Below are 12,969 nucleotides of genomic sequence, written 5' to 3' on the forward strand. Positions count from 1 at the left end.
ATTTTTGAACACCTTTGGGGACACGCGAGTGGATTTACAGCTCAACGAACAAGTGTCACCCTTTCGTTGACTGATCGATAATACTGATCGATTGTGTCCTGTTTTTGGGTAAACAATAACTTTCATTTAGGGGACACGATGAAAGCCAGATTTACATTACCACCTGTCCACAAACAAAGTGTTTACTGGGACGTCAGGCAAAATACAAAACGACCTGATTTTTGCTATTTCTGAAGTGATGGGAGAAGAGATCAAAATGGAGATTAAAAAGGCACCCTTTGTCGCTATTATGGTGGACGAGACGACAGACATGGGTAATGTAGCGATCTTAAATATGTTAGTTTAACACTCTTCATTGTAAATGCGGATTTATTGATTAAAAATGCTTCGGAAATATTAATATAACTCTGTTGTACTTGTCTGACTATGTTAAGGTGATGCAACGCCCGGTTATACTGTGTTTCTGTCTAGTTTCTAGAGCCATGGCGTCATAACGATGGTATTAAGAGGTAGAATAATTCAGGTAGGAATGTGTCGGACATCACTGAAGGCCTAGGTGTGAAATGCACCGCCCGCCACTGTCATGGATATCCAACAGTTAAAAATATTTTCAACCTTCAGTTTTGAGCAAAAAACGAAATGTGATTGAAAATGGGAGGGCAACACCTGACCTATCTCAATTAACCCAAAGGAAGGGACAGAAGATTGTACGAACATTTCAAACGGAATGGTACAAAAAAAAGGACTGGCTGTGTGGATGTAGCCAGGCTAACAAGCTGGTCTGCTTCCCTTGCCTACTGTTCTGGTCTAGCGACAGCGTGTGGGTGAAAGGGGGCTACTGGGACCTGAACACTTTTCCAAGAGCTTTAGAGAAGCATGAAAAACCCATAGCCCACATCCACTCTCAGATGGCCTTGGAAACCTTTGGCAAAAGTCGCATAGACATGGCCCTGGATGAGCAGCACCGGCTGCATGTTACTGCACACACAACGCAAAGGGAAAGGAGAACAGGGACATGTTGAAAAGCCTAATTGATGCAACATGCTACCTTGCTAAACAACAATGAGCATTTCTGGGGGAACGACGAGAGCAGTAGCTCCATCAATCGTGGGAATTATGTCGAACTTTTACATTTGATGGCAGAAAAGGATGAGAAATTAGCCGCACATTTGCCTACGCATGTTACATATGCTTAAGATAATGTAGGCTATTGCGTGCCGGATTACAGTACATTTGCATCAGGCCACACAACCTTTCATGTGACTGACTATAAAATTAAATATACTGTACATGTAAATAGAAATGAAATGAAAATGTATTTATTTAGTTATTCTCAAAGAAAGTGATGTGTGTGATTTGCATTGTTTACTGTGTGTGTGTGTGTGTGTGTGTTTACTGTATTTGCTGATTTTGCATTAAACAATCTCACTTCAATCTTCCAGGAACAGAAGTAAGAAGAGCATACTCCAGCCACAAAATAACTTCACAGAATGTAACTGTGGCTCCCCCTGCAGGCCGGAACGCGCCATGTTCCCCACAGTAACACACCACTGTTCTCAGTCTGCTCCTGCATTCACACAGAGACACGTCCTGCACCACCCAGTGGGCAGCTGGAAATAGTACATAATACATTTCATGTTTTTTTTTTAAATGTGTATTTTTGTTTTGCATTTTAACTTTTAAGAGAAAGACTAAACAACACAATGGTAAATGAGATAAAGCATAATTATACTGTTTTTTTTAAGAGGGGTGAATGACGCGTGAGTAAAACTTTAGAGCATACAGTTTTATTGCATTCAAAGCACATAAGGATTGTTATAAGCATGTTATGATGTCATATCTTCTTATACTGATCCTGGTTTATGGTGTTGTCATTATTGAGGCTGAATATGAGGCTCAGACATTTGAGTGTCTGTTCGTTCCCTTCTCTGAATGGAGGTCACTGCCAAAGAGGGAGTTGAGCTTGGTGATGGAGGCAGAGCTCTCACCATAGCCAGTGTGACCTGCTACGACCAGGGGCTGTTCAGGTGTGATGTGTCCAAACCCATCAGTAGTTTACCCAGACAACCTCGAACCTTCACTGTCAACTATGGGTCTATGAGTCACTAGTCTACACATCTAACTCATCTATTTTATTTGCTTTGATCTAATCTTTTCTATTTGACTGACAAATCAGTTCACTAACATGAGTATGTGGCTACTATGATGGAAATGTAAAATGTAAAATCAAAAGCATATTGATTACATTTTCACCCTTTGAAACCCTATCTGCTGTACTGTGTATATATAGTAACTCTGCATTAAGGAAGGAATTATTGTAATATAGGCACTGAATCAGGAGTACTTTAAAGCCAATAAAAAATGGGATTAATAAACTTTGACTTCTATTTGTCCATCAACACATGTATACCTTGTGTCAGACTAGCAACTACAGATCCAGGACATTACCTGTCTGTAACTATCCAAACAATTACTATACTATTAATTACTATACAATTGACTGTCAATCATCAGAATTAGGTCGCAAACTATAACATATATTTTTTTAAAGTAATAAATACTCTGCATCAAGAAGGATCACATCTTCCCAGACAAATGTAACAATATTTAAACAACATTTCAATTCAAAGTGTCCTTACCTATTTTTTTTTTTTTGATTGATTACTAGATGATTGTTTGATACATGATGATTATCTTTGAACCAAGTCCCTGACCCTTTACCACCAACAGGGGGCGTTAGCCCTTTGACCAGACGTAGCATATCAACCCCTTTCATCATCATGTATTGAGTGTTATCAGTGGTGGAGTCTAGTGTTTTCTAGTGGTATACTGTGATTTCTCCCTCCCAGCCTCATATCGTTCATTTCGGAACACCATAAAAATACATCTGTGCTCCCTGTCTAACGTTATATATCTATCTATCTATCTATCTATCTACTGTATATATCTATATCTATATCTATATATATATATATATATATATATATATATATATAAATTACATGTTATAAGGCTGATCTGTGCATGATAGTGCTGCATTCTGACATGTTTCATGTCGTATCTCTGTCATTATGTAGAATTGTACACTGATAGGGTCACACTTTATTCTTTTGTTTCTTTGGGTTGACACCGCTCATAGTCTGCCTGTTGTCCTATGGCTTGTGTTTTTGTACATCACAAAGTATTTGTTTATTAAATCATTGCACTTTAGTTTGTTCGTGTTGTGCCTTTTGTATAGTTTTTTCCCTCCCACACTACAAGTGGCAACTTCCTTACACCCTTTATGTTACGGCTCCCCCCTACACCCATCAGACCTGGGGTTCGTAGCAACAGCAAACAAGCAAACAAATCTCTATAGTCACATAACCTTTTTCTGTGGGCATTTTGTTATTGATGTGTCATTGCCCAGTATCACATATAATAAAACAATAAACTAAGCTCAGACGAAGGCGGATGGAGGATGTTCTTTGTAATATCTTGGCCCTTGCCCCTTATTAGAGTATGTCATCTTAGCTGTATCTCTGATCTCTCAAAAAAAAAACAGACCTCTAGCTCTCCCAATGCAGCCAGAGAGCTATTATGCATGTTTTCTCAATGGGTTACAAAAGATGCTCACTTAAACCTGGCTGCTAAACTCCAGCAGTTTGATGTGGGCTTCTCTTATTGACAGAGCATGAAGTATGAATTATCATACCTGAATATGATGTTGAAAACAACAAGCCCTGGCTTATTAGTTTATTCCTGAACAGGAACAAGGAGCATGGACTATAATGGAAAGTATTTGACCACTAGACCTAACTACAGTATGTTGTAAACAGAGAGCAGACAGTAAATACATTCATATGTACACACACAGCAATAAGCAATGCAATAACAGTTAACTCATTAGTACCGAGGGAGAATGAAGTCACCCAAATGGTCAACATTCTTGAGTGCCAGGGGTGACTTTATTCACTGAAAATCAGTGGCGGCTGGTGCAAAAAATTTTGGGTGGGGCACAGCAGTGTTTTCGCGTGCACGATTTTTGTTCCGCGTGCGTGCGCATAAAACGCGCACTGGCGCTCAAAACAAAGACGTAATTTCACTTTACCCACGCAATACCCACTTAAACATGTGTGAGGATACGTAACGGCGTTTTGTGACGTTGTTCAACGTCGCAGCTTTTCCACCATTTGGTGAGTCCATGACAACATGTAGCTAGCTAGCTAAGAGTTTAGCTTGATGCTAACAAGTTACCTCTGTAGCTAGCTTCTGATAAAAACCTCACTGAAAGGGATCTTGGTGTATCATGCTCCTGGGTTTCCGTTAACCGGTAATTACCGGTCTTTGTCCGGTAAAATGTGTTGAAGTCCGACAAATTTAAACCTCTTCGGTCATAATGTCCGGTGAAAATAATTCCCTCTAAGCACAATTTGAATACAATTCGCTAAAGTTTAATTGTCACATTCTGATTCCTTCTATATTAAAAAAGACGAATATATAGGCTATATATTTCTTTTATTATTATATGATTTGACGCCGGTATGGGTTGCCAGATGGGATTGACAATTTACAGCCTAACCAGTCTATTACCGCTAAACCCAGTAGCCCATTCGGCGATAACCCGGCCCATCTGGCAACCCTGCGTAGCGGGCCACCATAATAATAATAATAACTTTTATTTGTATAGGCTAGCACTTTTAACCTGCAAACGTTGCAGCTCAAAGTGCACCATAGCGAGCGAGAGGTAAACATGGCAAGACAAAGTTTAAGTAGTGCCGTAGTGGCTCCTCCAGCCAAAAAGTCTCGAGGGTTCCGAGTTGAATGGAAAGAAAATGTCCCCTGGCTGCGTTTAGATGGGGAAGGAAAAATGTTCTGCTCACCGTGCAAAAAATCGGGGAGGAATAACGGATTCATGAGAGGAGCAACGAATATGAGAATGTCGGCTCTCACTGATCACAGTCGGTGCAGTGACCACATCGGCGGTCAGTTTGAGGCAACAGCAAACCGCTATGAAAGGCCACTGTGAGCAGGCTAATGAAACGGCTAACAATAAGCTGCACTCTCAGCTACAAGTTGCATTTCACATGGCAAAAAATGGCATCGCATGTCATCAGTATGTGGGACTGAGCTACTGAAAGCCTGAATAGCAGGCTATTTTATTTAAGGCTATCCCCTATCTGAGAAAAGGCATAGGCTACTATAGGCCTATTAACATCGAACGGAAATTAGCCTATGCGCATTGCAAGGTCATTTAAAGCCTATTTATTTTCAAAGAGTTTTATTCTATTTTATTTTATCTGATAAAAGGCATATGAACGGAAATTAGGCTAGCCTGTGTCACGCCAGAAGCCTACATGTAACCTCTTGCACTTTTCAATAAAATGTTATAAATCTAGACATTGTGGTATTTCTTTATATACGTATCCCAGCCTGCCTATCAATCGTTTCTCAATAAACAGTTATGTTCTCCTCATTGTCATACTCCCGAGTCCGATTAAGTATGATTTGACAGGCAGCTAAACTAAATGCCTTCCCAACCAGCGAGACCTGGTTATAGAAATGACGTTGTTTTATTGATAAAAAAGGGTAAAACTGAAAAGAGAAAATAGAAAACTCACATTAATCCCAAACAATTTAACAGACTTCAGTTAACGTAATGCGGAGTCCGTTCATTGATCGATGCAGTCTGTTCAGTTCCCAGCAGGGCTGGACTGGGACAAAAATTAGGCCCTGGCATTTTTGGCCCAGACAGGCCCACCCCAATCGGTCGGACCACACCCACCAGCACAAAAATACTTGCCTTATATACTCGTCTTATATACTGTGCTGTACAGTCATATGACAAACTGTAGTATTCCCCCAAACCACTACAAAGACGACTACATACAGTAAGCAATGGTACCAGTGCAAGTAGACCAGTGTACTCAGTGATCAGATTCCAGAGCGAATTTACGAACGCAGCCTTGTTGTTCTAGATTTTTTTTTCCATTATCAACCTATCATTGCGCTTTAGAGTAAAACAAAGCACGCAACTGTCGCGTCTATCTTTTCATGGCAACTCTACATTGTGATTTAAAAGGGATATTAACTAATATTAAGTAATATTATTACTTGGTTACATTTTGCAATTGATCCGCGGTACACATGCGTGCCGAACCGTGGGGGGCGATCCGTTACACCCCTACACAGCTACCTATATTTTCCTTACCGGGTCAACGGTTACAGGCTGACTCGGCCCCGCTTCTTCTGTATTGTAGTGCCGGAGGAAAAAGGAAAGACGTAGGCAACGTAATGATAACTGTTTAATCAAAATAACAACTTGTACTCTCCGTACAGGACCAGGAAATCGATCACCAAAACTCTTGTGTCTAAACAGGAAGTTGCAACGTTAATAATCCTCCCCTCTGCCCCTAGTGCCAGAACTGGTTCCCTCCCACTACACAACCAACAGTAAGAGGAGAACATGAACCCATAATGTAGTCACTACACCAGCCCCCCCAGTGTTCACCTCAATATTGGAAATCCTCACGGCGAGGAGGGCGTATGGCCCGGCCCCTACGATCGTAGGTAAAGTCAGGAGGTGCGGGAGGAGGTGTGACATCGCCCATCACGTCCTCCTGCAGGGAAGGACGGGGGGCAGTGACGACCGGGGGCTCGCGAGCTGCGGGGGGTTGTCGGGGTCGGAGGGGGGAATGGCCAGGGCGCTGCAGGGGAGGTAGGACTGGAGGCCGGCCTCTGCGCGGTGGCAGGGCCAAGTCCAGGGGCAGTTCAAGGTCCAAGTGGGCCGGTTTGAGGCGATCAACGGACACACACTCAGGCCTACCCCCCATGTCAACCATGAAGTTCTTGGCTCCGGCCTCGATGACACGGAAAGGCCCGTCATAAGGAGGACGTAGTGGAGTCCTGTGGCCATCATGACGAATGAAAACGAACCTCGCTGAGTGCAGCTCCGGGGGCACCCTCGAAGTAGGGACACCATGCTGCGTAGTCGGGACCGGGACGAAGGTCCTGGCGCTGTCCAGCAGGGAGGCGCGCTGAGCGGCGGCGGACCAGGGCTCCGTTGACTTGGGAATGAAATCACCGGGGACCCGCAGCGGCTGTCCAAACACCAGCTCAGCGGACGACGACTGGAGGTCCTCCTTAGGCGCTGTCCTGAGCCCCAGCATGACCCACGGCAGCTTGTCAAGCCAGTTGCTGTCCGTGAGGCTGGCTCGAAGGGCGGCCTTCATGGATCGATGGAAACGCTCACAGAGCCCGTTCGCCTGCGGGTGATAGGCGGTTGTGCGGTGGAGCTTGACCCCCAGATTCTCCGCCACCGCTGCCCACAGCTCTGAAGTAAACTGTGAGCCACGGTCAGAGGAGAGATCAGCAGGGGTGCCGTAGCGGGAGACCCACACCGCGATGAACGCCCGGGCCAGGTCGGGGGCTGTCGTTGAGGAGAGCGGAACTGCCTCCGGCCAGCGAGTCGTCCTGTCCACCATGGTAAAGAGATAGGTGTATCCGTGCGAGGGGGGCAGCGGCCCTACCAGGTCCACGTTTACATGATCGAACCTCCGCTCAGGCACAGAGAACTGCTCCAGGGGGGCCTTGACGTGTCGATGCACCTTGGCGCGCTGGCAGGCGATGCACGTGTCTACCCAGGCCCTCACATCCCTCTTGAGCCCATGCCAGACGAATTTCTCTGACACCAGCCGTGAGGACGGTTTCCTACCAGGGTGAGACAAGCCGTGTATCGCCTCGAAGGCGGGGCGCCTCCAGTTGGCGGGGACCACCGGTCGTGGCTGACCCATGGAGACGTCGCACAGGAGCGTGGCCCCTGCGTCACCGAAAACCACCTCTTCTAGGCGCAGTCCTGTGTCCGACAACTTGAGAGCCTGGACGGCGGGGTCGGCGGCCTGGTCTGCAGCCATGCGCGCGTAGTCCAAACCCAGTTGGACCGCACCAACCACCGCCCTGGAGAGACAATCCGCGACCTGGTTGGACTTCCCAGCAACGTGCTGGATGTCTGTGGTGAACTCGGATATGTAGGCGAGCTGGCGCTGTTGGCGGTCGGACCACGGCTCCGCCACCTTGGACATGGCGTGCGTGAGTGGCTTGTGGTCCACGTAGGCCGTAAACTCGCGGCCCTCCAGTAAAAAACGGAAGTGTCTGACAGCAAGCCACAGCCCGAGGAGCTCCCTGTCGAATGTGCTGTACCTTTGCTCTCTGGGAGACAGCTGGCGGCTGAAGAATGCAAGAGGCTGCCAGGCGTCCCCAACCCACTGTTCGTACACCGCTCCCACAGCAAAGTCAGAGGCGTCCGTGGTGAGAGCAGTGGGTGCCGAGGGCGAGGGGTGGGCCAACATGGCAGCGCGGGCCAGGGCCGCCTTGGTGTCCTGAAAGGCTTTGACACGCTCCGCCGTCCAGTCCACCGGCTGCTTCAGAGTCTTGCCCTTCTGGGCATCGTACAGAGGCCGCAGGATGTGAGCGATGTGGTGGAGGAAGCGATAGTAGAAGGTTACCATCCCGATGAACCCCTTGAGCTCGCTGATTGTGCTGGGGCGCGGGAAAGCAGCGACAGCTTCCACCTTCGAGGGGAGGGGGGTCACCCCCTCTGCGGAGACCCGGTGCCCGAGAAAGTCGATGGTGTTCCGTCCGAACTCACACTTCGCCGGATTGACAATCAGCCCATGTTGGCTGAGCCGTGTGAAAAGGGCCCGGAGGTGGGACAGGTGCTCCTCCTCCGTGGTGCTTGCGACGAGGATGTCATCCAAGTAGACGAAGAGGAATGGTAGGTCCCGGAGCACCGAGTGCATGAGGCGTTGGAAGGTCTGCGCCGCGTTCTTCAGGCCGAACGGCATCCGCAGAAACTCGAAGAGTCCAAATGGCGTGATTACGGCCGTCTTAGGGACGTCCTCGGGGTGCACCGGCACCTGATGGTACCCCCGTACCAGGTCCACTTTGGAGAAGAAGCGTTTGCCTGCCAGGTTCGCTGAAAAGTCCTGGACATGTGGGACCGGGTAGCGGTCAGGCTTGGACGCGTCGTTGAGGCGGCGGTAGTCCCCACATGGGCGCCACCCGCCGTCTGACTTAGGGACGATGTGCAGGGGAGACGCCCAGGGGCTGCTCGAGCGCCGAACGATGCCCACCTGCTCCATATGCGCAAACTCCGCCCTGGCGATGGCCAGCTTCTCCGGGTTGAGGCGCCTGGCCCTGGCGTGGAGGGGAGGCCCCTCGGTCTCGATGTGGTGCTCCACTCCGTGTTTCACCGTGGGCGCGGAGAAGGTGGGCTTGGTAAGGTCGGGGAATTCGGCGAGCAGCCGAAGGTACTGGTCACTTTCGGCGAGCGTATTGGACCACCCGCTGTAGACCGCCTCCCCCTGCGTACAGGCGAAGGAAGCGAAAGTCTGTGAGTTGACCAGGCGCCTGTTCCCCACGTCCACCAACAGGTTGTGGGCGCACAGAAAATCCGCACCAAGGAGGGGAAATGTGACAGCCGCTATGACAAAATCCCACGAAAAGCATTGCCCTCCGAAGCACACGTCCACCGCCCTAGTGCCATAAGAGCAGATAGGTGTGCCGTCCGCGCCTGCCAACTGCGGACCACGCTCCTCCTTCGCCACATCCGATCTCTCTGCCGGAATGATGCTCCACTGGGCACCTGTGTCACAAAGGAAACTGCGACCAGAGGCGGTGTCTTGTATGAAGAGCAGCCTGTTGGTGACGCCAGCGCTCAGGGCCACTACTGAGTGCCGGCCCCGCCGTTTCCCGTCGGTCCGAAGGTGCAGGGTGAGCGGCACCGTTTGGCCTTGGCGCCAAAAGTGGCGTGGTAGAAACAATGGCCCGCAGCGTTACCCTGCTGGCCAGAAGGTCTGGCGTCATCCTTCGCTCTCCTGCGACGGTCGGGTGGCGGGGCGGCCGCGGGAGCGAGCAGGTCGGGGGACCGTTGAGGCATGGCCAAGACGAACCGGTCCGCCTCCCTGGCCAGGGCGCGGGGCTCCATGATGGCGGTGTTGGCCAGCGCCATCCTAACTTGAGCTGGCAATGTGCGCATGAACAGCTCTGTGAAGAGGATCATGGGGTCTTCTGTACCGAGCAGGTTTAGCATCCTCTCCATGCGCGCAGAAGGCCTCTCGTCACCCAAGTCCGACATGGCAAATAGGCGACGCACCCTCTCCGCAGTGGACAGTTCAAATGTCTCTAGAAGCAGGGCCTTGAGGCGCTCATATTTGTTCGTCGTCGGGGGAGCAGACAAAAAACCTACCACTCGAGCTGCGGTGGAGCTGCCCAACATTGCCACAGCATGGTTGTACCGGTCGTCGTCGTCATCGATGTCACTTTTGTTAAAATGTGCCTCTACAATAGCAAACCATGCAGCAGGCGTTGAGTCCCAGAACTCTGGTAGCTTGAGAGTGGGAGTGTGCGCACCACGCGTTACCCTGACAGGGGATGGTGATGGCTGCCGCTGGTTTGAACGTCTTCCTCGCTCGGACATTTTGCAGGATTGTAATGTTCGCTCGCTGGTTTTTGTACACAATTACGTTAACAAAAATCACGTCGGGGTCACCAGTGTAGTGCCGGAGGAAAAAGGAAAGACGTAGGCAACGTAATGATAACTGTTTAATCAAAATAACAACTTGTACTCTCCGTACAGGACCAGGAAATCGATCACCAAAACTCTTGTGTCTAAACAGGAAGTTGCAACGTTAATAATCCTCCCCTCTGCCCCTAGTGCCAGAACTGGTTCCCTCCCACTACACAACCAACAGTAAGAGGAGAACATGAACCCATAATGTAGTCACTACAGTATCCTCTTTATCCTCTGTATCTGTACCCTGCTCCCGCTCCTCCCTGCCAGCCTCCTCTTCAACCTGTTGCTGTTGCTGCTGTGGTAAACTTGAGGGTGCAGCAAACATGTCCCTAATGTTTACACATTTGGCAGCATCTGCCTCGAGTTTCTTTTTGTTTTTCTCCCTAAGTTTTTCCCAGCCTCCCTTCCGTTTTAGTGTGCTTTTGCGCTCCATCTCTCTTAGTATCTATCTAGTAACTATCCAGGCTAACTAAATTTATTTTGCCGGCCGGCTCGGCCCAAAACTACCGCGAAACTGAGACGGAGGTCTGGTGCTGCGTGCGTGCGTGACCCCTGACCCCCTTCTCTCTGTTGATTGGGCCAGCCCAGTGTCTGTATAGAAAATCAGCCAATGGGCCGCTGTCCCTGATTTATGGGCCGTTCAATGGTAGCTTTCGATTTATGGGCCGTTCGATGGTAGCTTTCGGCCGGGCCGGCTGGTAAAAAAAAAAAAACGTTTTTTTTTTTTTAAATTTAATTTTGCCGGTCGGCTCGGCCCAAAACTACCGCGGCCCACCGGGCAAATGCCCGGTATGCCAGATGGCCAGTCCAGCCCTGCCCACTGGTCCAGCACGGCGGGCGCGCGGCGCAGGGTGGCCAGGCGCACCCACTGCACCGGTGCGTAAACCACAGCCATGACGGCGAACACGTCCTTGACATAATGTGCCTCCTCGGTGTCTTTACTGTTACTCCCATAACTGTTAAACAACAAGTGTGTGTGTGTGTTAGCCCTGTTATCACGAACACACAGACAGGTGGATATTTGCCACAATCTCACAATTGCAGGTCTTTCAAGTAGGATAACAGACACACACACACAACCCCCCCCACACCCACACCCACACACACACACACACACACACAGACACACACAACCCCCCCCCCCAACACACACACACACACAACCCCCCCCCACACCCCCCCCACACACACACAACACAACACACACACACACACACACACCTGTCTGCTGTCTGTTGAAAAAGCAAATATATCCCCATGCATATGTATCCCAGGTTGATCAGAGAGTTGAAAGGCATGGCCAGGAACCTGGGTAGGTAGTCCACCGGCTTCTCCGCGTAATGGTCATAGTTCACCTCCACCTGGACACTGTCGTAATGGTCATAGTTCACCTCCACCTGGACACTGTCCAATACGCCGCTGGTCGCCACAGCAATGCACACGACACATGGCACCAACACGTTTAACAAGGCTAACTTCATTATTGTAGAATATATATGTTTTAACCCTGTAGTAGACACATGTATGTGGTTAATTAGATTACGCGGAAATGCTAAATAACTCCTGTAATTCTCCTCTAACATGTGACCTCGGTCAACAAACGTGTGTTGTTTGTTTTTCCGGGGTTTGAATCACATGGCTGTAAAATTGAGCAGTTGATTGGGCAGCCACTTTTTGTATGCCCGTCCATGATTGGATGTTAGTTTTTATGAATGTGTTGATAGTGAAACAGTAACTATTTACTTGAACTTATTACAGTATGTGATAAATCTCTCTCTCTCTGTCTCTCTCTCTCTCTGTCTCTGTCTCTCTCTCTCTCTCTCTCTCTCTGTCTCTCTCTCTCTCTCTCTCTCTCTCTCTCTCTCTCTCTCTCTCTCTCTCTCTCTCTCTCTCTCTCAATTTTCAATTTCAATTTCAAAGGCCTTTATTGGCATGGGAAACATACATTTACATTGCCAAAGCATGTGAAGTGTGAAGATAAAAAAAAAAGAAAAAAAGAATGTAATGTACATACATGTACATACTAGAATTAATAAATACATTACATACTAGATTACAAATAAATAGATTACAAATAGATTACATACTAGAATAAATAAATGAAATAAAACGTTTTCAATTCTTATGGTGGTTTTAGCCCATTTGATTGCCTTTTTCTATCACAGCAGCTGAGCTCTTGTCGTATATTTCTGTAGTATGTATGATCTATGTATGAATATGTAGTATATTTTAAACACACACACATACACACACACACACTGATCATTAACAGATGGCCCCTGGACCAGCTATCAGAGACCTGGGGGTTGGGCAAAGACACACACACACGCTGGCCCCTCCCCTCTGAAAGGGAAGGGGGAGAGACAGAGGCAGAGCGCTCTCTTCCCACCCTGATGTCCATGGAGAACGCATGTAAT

General features: G+C 48.3%; 1 protein-coding gene across 1 annotated transcript; it reads right to left on the minus strand.

Annotated features, from left to right (window-relative positions):
• Positions 1-866: 866 nt before the first annotated feature.
• On the minus strand, positions 867-12,033 carry LOC308160941 (transmembrane protein 187-like; the record flags this gene model as incomplete). Its single annotated transcript, XM_080534864.1, has 3 exons — positions 867-978; positions 11,374-11,493; positions 11,774-12,033. 3 exons carry the CDS (start codon positions 12,031-12,033, stop codon positions 867-869), a joined length of 492 nt encoding a protein of 163 aa, XP_080390990.1.
• Between the last annotated feature and the right edge of the window lie 936 nt (positions 12,034-12,969).

This window comes from Nansenia antarctica (assembly GCF_963989245.1).
Source record: "Nansenia antarctica genome assembly, chromosome: 6".
In the NCBI taxonomy this organism is placed as follows: Eukaryota; Metazoa; Chordata; class Actinopteri; order Argentiniformes; family Microstomatidae; genus Nansenia; species Nansenia antarctica.